Source organism: Ursus americanus, chromosome 6 (genome assembly GCF_024610735.1).
Source record: "Ursus americanus isolate L20-20 chromosome 6, mUrsAme1.1.p, whole genome shotgun sequence".
In the NCBI taxonomy this organism is placed as follows: domain Eukaryota; kingdom Metazoa; phylum Chordata; class Mammalia; order Carnivora; family Ursidae; genus Ursus; species Ursus americanus.
This window is the reverse complement of record NC_142132.1, coordinates 25,203,416-25,212,552: the sequence shown is the minus strand read 5'-3', so window position 1 is coordinate 25,212,552 and position 9,137 is coordinate 25,203,416. Positions and strand designations below refer to the sequence as shown.

General features: G+C 40.2%; 1 protein-coding gene across 1 annotated transcript in view; it reads right to left on the bottom strand.

Moving 5' to 3' along the window:
* Nucleotides 1-7,905: 7,905 nt before the first annotated feature.
* Nucleotides 7,906-9,137, bottom strand: part of PCGF6 (polycomb group ring finger 6) — a 31,906-nt gene continuing 30,674 nt past the window's right edge. Inside the window, exon 10 of the mRNA XM_045803029.2 lies at nt 7,906-9,133. Within this exon, the coding sequence (XP_045658985.1) occupies nt 9,077-9,133 (57 nt within the window). The 3' untranslated portion in view covers nt 7,906-9,076. The remainder of the gene's footprint in view (nt 9,134-9,137) is intronic.

Here is a 9,137-nt window from a genome sequence, read left to right as displayed (position 1 = left end):
CGTAACTGTGTTCTGTGGTTTTTGCTGCTACTGTTAACAGAAAAGTGCTGTTTTGGGGGCGCCTGGCTGGCTTAGTTGGTAGAGCATGTGACTCCATCTCAGGGTTGTGAGTTCAAGCCCCATGTGGGGCGTAAAGCTTACTTAAAAACAGAGAGAGACGGGTGCCTGGGTGGTTCCATTGGTTAAGCGTCTGCCTTCAGCTCAGGTCATAAACTCAGGGCCCTGGGATCAAGCCCCATGATGGGCTTCCTGCTCAGCCGGGAGTGTGCTTCTTCCTCTCCCTCTGCCCCTCCCCCTGCTCATGCACTCTCTCTCAAATAAATAAAATCTTTTAAAAGGAGAGAGAGAGAGAAGCACTGTTTTGGTTCAGTGAGACAGCCGTACCCCAAATAATTCGGGAATTGTATATTCCCTGCTCCTTGCATCCACATTTAGAGGTTTTTTCCTTTGCCAAGCCTTCAGAGTGATAGAGTCTGCCTGTGTTTACACTGTCTGAAACACAAAATGCACTAAGTGGACAGTTTATGGCAGAGAGTTGAGAAATCAAACCAAACAAATGGTGCAAAACAACATATTCTTGCCTAGTTAATGATTTAATTAGCTTAAGTTGAGCATTTCTGAGGATGAAGTGGCAGAATGCATATGATAAAAGGTAGTTCCAAACAGTGAGAATCTTTTCTCAAATTTTCTGAAGACGGGGTTACACTTCTGCAGAACCCATATATTAAATAGAACATAGGCAGCAATAATAGAATTTGCCTCTACTGTAATGATTCTTAACCTTTTATGGATTACAGACCCCTTGGAGAAAACTATGGACACTTTCCCCAGAAAAATACACACACAAAACTTTGTACATATCAAGGAGCTTGGGTCTCTGTGTTGAACCATCTACCTAATGTGTCCAGAAGTCCATGGACTCCAAGTCGGGATTCCTAAAGCCATGTCAGGTTCCAGGATGGAGACTAAAAGAGGGGAATACACTGATGCTGGTATGATGCTGGAGCTTGCTGAATCCCGAATGAGTCTGGCATTCTCAGTGCCTCTGGCTAAGAGCACTCGCATGTCACACAAAGGTACGTTCATCGTACTGCTTGGGAAGAGAGATGTTAGTCCCGCACCAACAATGAGAGTTTTATAACAATTAAGCATCTTTTAGGACCTATTAAGGAACAATAATAATCTCATCAATAGAGGGGTTTGCAATACAGATGTTGGTTGCCACTTCTAAGAATACCATTTCGTGAATGGATCCTTCTGGACACAAAGCCACCACCCTTTTATTACATTTTTATAATTCCTAGCTCTAATTTATATCTCCTATTTTCAATGAGTTGCCACTAATTGCCATGAGCTCATTTATAAAGAATTAAAAGCATCTTATGGAGTTGATAAATTATTAAATCAGGACAATTACAGTAACAAGGAAACAGTGTTCAGAATCACAAAGCAGGGAGGAGAAGGGAAGGGGAAGCAGGCAACACCAACTGTTAATGACAGAACAGGACAACACAGTGAGTCCGTGAGATTGCGGGGATGCCTGTCCACAAAGCACATTAGTGATAACTGATACGACGTGCAGATTGATTAGACAAAGAGATCCCTTGCATCCTGGGACTAATAACAGCTTTAATTTATTCAGTACCTGCCTACTATGTGTCAGACACTGTGGTAGGCAGTAAGCAGAATTATCTCATTTAAACCTCACAACCACTCTTTAGGTAGTACTTGTAGACCCATTTTACAAATAAAGAAATAGAGCCTTGGAATGACGAGGTTAAAGTCCTTGTCTAATGTCACAGAATAAGAGTGCAGGGATTTGAACCTGGGTCTTCGGACTGCCGTGCTTGCTTCTCTTTCCTAATTGCCTTCCTATGTAAAAGAAAGTGCTCTCACTTGAGGGAGTAAAAATCTTTATTTTTATCCTCTTTTCCCCCCCTTCCTCACTGGGTTTTACTTAAGGTTTTTCTGCCCCAGAAACCTTTGACAACACCAAGTCCCATAGGCAAACTGCTATACTTTGCAGACTTCCTGAACCTATTAGCTTCCTGCATTGCAGTGAGGTTGTGACAGCTCAAAACTGGGCTCTGAGCCCATCTGACTGAGTCACCTCCTACTAAAAACTAAATAGAATTGGGTGCTATTACCTAATTGTTAAAAAGGAGTTTTTAAAAATAATTTTGCGAAGGAATTCTGCAGCTCAGTTATCAAAGGGCCTGGAAATGAGGGGATATTACAGAAGGGACAATTCCTCAAGAGGTAATAAAGTCAGGATAGTTAGGATTCATTTTACCGCACTGGCTAAAGAGGGGGCAAGATCTGAGCAATTGTCTGGAAGCCAGAGTCCAAATTTTAGCTCAAGACACAATGCAAGTCACATATAGTCCTGCAGATAAACTTCTAGAACTTACTTGTGAACACAAGCAGAGAGTCCAGGACTGCCATCCATGACTCTAGAGGCAAACGTGAAATAGTTTTTAAAATGTATTTGAAAATTCACTGGGTGGTGCCTGAGTGGAGCAGTCGGTATGATGTCTGACTCTTGGTTTCAGCTCAGGCCATCGTCTCGGGGTCTTGAGATTGAGCCCCGTGTTGGGCTCCGCACTCAGTGTGTGGAGTCTGCTTGAGACTTTCTCTCCCTCTCCCTCTGCCCCTCTGCCTTGTGCGTGCTTTCTCTCTTTAAATAAGTCTTTAAAAAATTCATTGGAACAGAGAGCAGATTGGTAGTTGCCAAGGCTAAAGAGAGGGGGTGCTGGGGGGGTGACTATTCTGTGGGTTTGGGGTTTATTTTGGGCTGAGGTGGTAGCTGCATAGCATTGTGCACAGGCTAACTGCCACTGAATTGTTCACTTTAAAATGACTAATTTTATAGCATGTAAATTTCACCTCAATTTAAAAATCCACTGATAGAGAATGTATGGAACTCTCAGAAAAATATAATTACAAAGTCTACTATACCGTCTGCTCCAGCTGAGACCATTATCTACAGCCACCCTGGATCAATCTCAGTTAGAAGGAATTCCATTAGGACGACATCAGCCAGATCTAATAAGAGTATTGATTCCAAAACGGAACCTGGAGAAAAAGCCAGGAATACCCCTGGATGTAAACAAAAGAAACAATAGCTGGAATTGTTTTTTGCTCATGAGCACCCATCATTGATTTCCAGTTGAGATTATTTTTATTATAATATCATCAGAAATCTCTAAGATCCTGAAAAACATCTAAATCATAAGAATACATTTTTTCCCCTAAGAACCAAATAAGCTGGTGTGCCTGGAAGCACAGTAACTTAAAATGGAAAAAAACTGAGAGGGGCTTTGTAGGATCTTAAAATAGAGCTCATATGTGAAATTCTGTTTTTCTTTATAGAACATACACTACTACTGGCTTTGGGACATATTCAAATCTAATGTGCAGTTTACATTTGTCATCATGGCTTTGTCATTTTCAAATATCTCATATGGATATGCCATTTACAAAAGGGGTACATGCTCCTGAATCCAGCCAAACAAAGGATTGTTTTTATTAAATTACCATCCCTCGCTGCAAATCCTCGAAAGATGAAAAAAAACCAGTTATTATGTAGGTCAAATGGCTTCTCTCCTCCTCTATTGATCTTTTAGATGCTTTGATTGAGCTCATGTTTTTATGCTCCACACGCTTACTAGATGGGGGTCGTGAGTAGCTAAAATTTATAAATTCCCTCTTACCATCCCTTGAAACACACAGACACATACCCTAGGATTGTAATAAGACACAGTGAGTCACACTGCAGATGTTTAAAGATTTATGTTTCCACAATTCTTCAGTGATTCCAAATAAATAGAGAAAGCTCAGGATACAAAGAAAAATGAAGATTGATCTTGGAGGGGTCTCCGGACCCCATCCTCATCGATTAATTACCGTGGATCACCCATGGCTACTCTCTCCCTTGGTGAGGTAAGTGGTCTTTGCTGTGTAGGTCTGAGACACTTCATTCCAGCTCTATCGTATGTTCTTATTCATAGGGGATATAGAATGTTAGCAGAGCGTAGCCAAAGTCATTAGCATAAGGGCTGGAGTTTTGGAATATAATCAGTAGCAGGTCTAGTTAATTGCTGATTATTGCGCTGGGCAAAAAAGCATTTTTTCTTGGAAGTGCTTATTATATATTTTTTAAAATAATCTTTATGCCCAATGTGGGGCTCAAATTCAAGACCCTGAGATTGAGAGCTGCACACTCTACTGACTGAGCCAGCCTGGTGTCCCTAAAACAAATTTAAGGGGCGCCTGGCTGGCTCAGTCAGTAGAGCATGTGACTGCTAATCTCAGGATCGTGAGTTCAAGCTCCACATTGGGCGTGGAGCCTACTCAAAATTAAAACAAAATAAAACAAATTTAACTCACTTAGGTTCATCTGTTAATCTGTAAGTATGAATAACCGAGAAGTGTAATCATTTCCCATGATTTCCTGGCATAAGGATTCATACGTGGCATATACAATTTCTGAGGTCCTTCGGGGCTAGACAATCTTTGATCAAGTCAGCCTGGAGTTCAGCAAAAGGAACTCCTGGCAAGTGAAATTGCCTCTGGACTAACCTAGTCTGCAAAGTATAAGCAGCAGAGCCAAGACTAGAGTTAGGGTGAAAACAGAATCCAGGTCTGACTTCAGAGCCTATGTCCCCACCCCCGTCCTGGTTATCCATAGAAGGAGATGAACAAAGACAGGAAAAATAATAAATGGTTCAACATCAATCTTTTAATATTAGTGGACCCACTTACTCATTAGAAAGGAACTAATTCAGCAAAGTATTCTAAGAAGTGACTACATAGGGACCATATTTGAACTTGGTAGTAGGCTGTATGCCAGCTGTGGTCCTGAATGCTTTACATAGTCATTCGTTCTCATAACAGCTCTTTGAGTTAGATTCCTCTGTCCCTGTTTACAGGTAAGAAAAACTACAGCTCGGAGAAATTATACATGTCCGAGATCACAGAGCTTGCAAGTAGCAAAGCTGGGAATCAAAGCCATTCAGTCTGGCTTCAAAATTCATGTCCTTAACCACTATGCAATACTGCCTCTATGTCTTTTTTTGGAGGAAAAAAAAAATCTGTCCTGGCAACCTTTGTCTTCTTCAATCCCTAATTTAAAATATCATCTAATCAGCTTTTCTCTTGGGAAAACATTTTCTTAGAAACATCCGAAGGAAAAAAAGAATCTGTTCTCATTTAAATGAAAAGAGTATCACAATAAGAACCTCTGTAAAACCATAGACATCATTAGAACAAAATCAAAATGTAGTAAAGATTAAACCATAATGTCCATTCCATGTAAGTAAATACTTGGCAAGCTTTTAGGGATCAATATGACATTTCATTTGTCAAATGACTATTCACCTCAATAGGTAATAAAAGATTTCATCAGTCCAGTTTTGAAGAGAGGCCGGTCATCAAACTCATGTGCAGAACATACTAAAAAGGATAAAAATGAGGACCTACTCTTTGGTCACGACCTACTAAAGAAAACAAAGATGAACATTCAGAATTAACGTCTGCTTGAATCTTCTCTATTCACAGAGGTTGCAACTATTAGAACGTTAAAGAAAAAAATTAAAAATTAAAAATTAGTCGCACATATATTTGATAAGTCGATTACAACTTGGTGATCCTACAAGAATATTCATCTAGGATTGAATCACAGAGGATATACTTTGAGCAAGATAAATAGGACAGATAAATGGGTCAGAGGCACTACTTTCAAGAATTCAAAGTCACTGTAGGAGAGTCATTGTGTGTGTGGGGGTGTGCGTGTGGGGGTGCGCGCACAAATCTGTGTTAGTTTGGAGTCTAGAGAAGGCACGAGATGAGAATGCGTCTGAATCAAGAGGGAAGCGCAATGCTGTAGAAGCAGAGGGGAAGCTCAGCGAAGCCCAAGGTCACAGGAAATGACTTTGGCCTGTACTAGAAGGAAAAGATTGGGATGGCAATTAAGGGAGGCACCGAGAAAGCTGGCAAGCACACAGTCTGCCAAACTACAGCTACCACAAACTACCCTTCCGAGTATCTTTGCTCAGTATCACCTCAGAGAGGCTTAGGCAAAGACAAAGGGACCTGCAGCTATGCCAAATAAATCTATTTTTAGCCACGGAAGTTGGGCTCTCGTATATGCACTTCATATACCTTATTCATGCAGATTTGGGTATTTAATTCTGTTTCTAGTAAGAATTCCTTTTGAAAAAAAACTTTGACCTTATTTCATCTGAACTAAGTGCAAGCTGCCGGTGATGGCAGCCGAGCTGACCCAAGGCAAGAAGTCAGCATTTGTTTGTTCCTGTTTGTGCTTTTCCCACATCTAAGTCTTTGACCCTCTGGTTATTTGAAGACAGCTACCTTGTATTGTCTTACCCTTAAGTTTTAGCTTCTCCGAGTTAGCCATAAGCAATTGCTTAACCCTTGTCCTTGTTTTTGCCCTAGGTCTCTCTCTATTCCCTATCCCATTACCCTCTCATCTCTCAGTAGTTGTGTATGCTACCCAGAACGGGACACAACCTGAATTGGGAGTTAATAAGTATTAACTCCCTTGATCTGAAACTGTATTTCTGTTGATGAAGCCCAAGATCATACTGATTTTAGGGGGTACAGATTTGAAAGACAATCAATCAGCATTCTTTGTTGACTGCCCAGTAGTAGCGATAGGTCAAATAGATAGAACTATATATGACTTAGTTCTTTGGGATTCTTGGAGGTCAAGTCTGGAGGGAGCAAAGAAAGAAAGGGTAGAGCTCTCTGCGACTTTTTTTTTTTTTAAGATTTTATTTATTTGACAGAGAGGCTGAGAGAGCACAAGCAGGGGGAGTGGCAGGAGAGGGAGAAGCAGGCTCTCTAGTGAACAGCCCCCCCCCCCCCCGCGCCAATGCGGGGCTCGATCCCAGGAGCAGGGAGCTCAATGCGGGACTTGATCCCAGAACCTTGGGATGACAACCTGAGCTTAAGGCAGACGCTCAACTGAGCCACCCAGGTGGTCCTCTTTGTGACTCCTATAGTATATACCAGTATCTGCCTTTTATTAAGATTCTGAGTGCTATGTGTAACCCATAGGCTGTGAGTTACTTGAAGCAGACCACCCCTTTAATTTTAATCTTGTCCATACAACATCTAACAAGCGATAAATTCTTTTTGTTCATTGCGGAAGTATTTATCAAATAATTACCTTGGAATATCCTGTCTCTGTAGTCCTGAGACCTTGGGCCACACCAGATAGTTTATTCTAACAATGTGACTTACGGCGAATGCCTATTTTTTTATACCTGGGGCCTGGGACATATTGTATCAGTTTGACCACTGGGTGGGTGCTGGACTCTCAATGGCTGAGTCAATCATATGGACACTGCATGACTGATGCCCACTAAAGACTCTGGACACTAAGGCTCAGGTGAGCTTCCCTGGTTGGCAACAGTTCCCACACGTCACATATCATTGCTGAAGGAATGAAAAACTGTCTCCATGTCTCCATGGGGAGAAGGCAACTTCAGTTTTGTGCCTGGTTTCTCCTGGACTCTGCAGTATACATCTTTTCCCTTTGCTGACTTTAATCCGTATCCTTTCACTGTAATAAACTATAAGCGTAAGTATAATGAGTCCTTCTAGTGAACCACTAACCTAAAGGTAGCTTGGGGATCCCCGACACAGATATGTTAACGTGGGACAAGAATACAAACAGCAAGTAATGTGGGCGAGAAACATTTAAGAGGCAATGAATTCCATGGTTGCTATTCTGTCCACTGTCAAATAACAGCATCTAGTAAAATCAGTGAAGACGCTTATGAAATATCTATTTGATGGCAGTTTAATTTGGATACCTCATCTCTTAAAGAATGTTGGTTATTTTTGTTTCAATCCACAATAAATATGAACATCTCAAAATAGGTTAAAATAAATTTTTATTAAAAATTTTAATTAGATGTTAGAAGAGATTTATATACAATTCACAAATTTTTTACAAAACAATTGCCAAACCCTATTCATTTGTAATTGTTTCTATGCAGACTTGGAAATTTTATAGTGAAACAGGGTCTATAAAATATTTTTTTAGAAAGCATCACAATGCTAATTTTAGGCAAAATAACATTTAAAACTGAAATCTTTGCATGTGAGTGAACTCTCAAACACCCGTATTCTTTATCCCAGTGACAAATGGGAAAATGAACATTAAATTGACTTATTGAGGAAACAATGAATAAGTATTCTGTAAACTTGCAAATTCACTCAAGTTTCTTTATTACTTTCAGAAGCAGTGGTATTACAAGGTACTGACAACCAAACTACGTACTCAAATCAAATGAATGTTAATCAAATTAACATTCAAATAATAAAAGTAATGTTTCAAGAGGCACCCCTTGTTGAAAGATCCGTTACAGAAGTGTTCAACACACTGAAGGCTTCAGGACAGGCCACAAACCCTGCAGGAGACAGTCTCTCCACACAGAATGACAGTTCATCCCTTTTAGAAGTAAATATCATCTCTGTAGTAGTATTGCTGGTAAATGAAAGATACAAGTTCAAGAAACGATGGCAACATACAAAAGTGGTCAATAGTTTTGGTCTTTGTCTGAGAGGTACACTCTGTAGGTTAGCGAAGACTGGCTTTGAGTCTTCAGTTCAAAAGCATACTTCTTTTCCAAAAGGATGACTGCCCAACTGATACCATTTCAGAGAGCAGAATCCTAACCACCAACCTGAAAGGAATATGGCTCAACAAAGAAGAAAATAGTAACCGATTTACCTCAAAGATTAGGAAGCAAAATCAATGTCAAAGTATTTGAAATCACAAGGAATTTAAAAATTTAATGCTTTGAAAATTTCCCCCTGAGCTATGGATGCTTTTTTTGTATATAGTCTCTAGTAAAACAGATGCATTCCGTCATTCCAAATTGTACTTATAAATGCAATGAATCTTGGTGCTGAAAGTGGATAAGTCATGTCTCAAACAGCACAGAGTGGTAGCAATTACATGTTTTGTGGAAATCTTTGGTGAAATGCAATCCTGAAGAAGCCTCCTTATTTTGTTTCCCTCTTCCTAATGCTGCTAGAATCTTCAAGTAATTTTTAAGGGGGAAACTACAAGACCATAATGAAGGACGAGCAGACCATCCTGA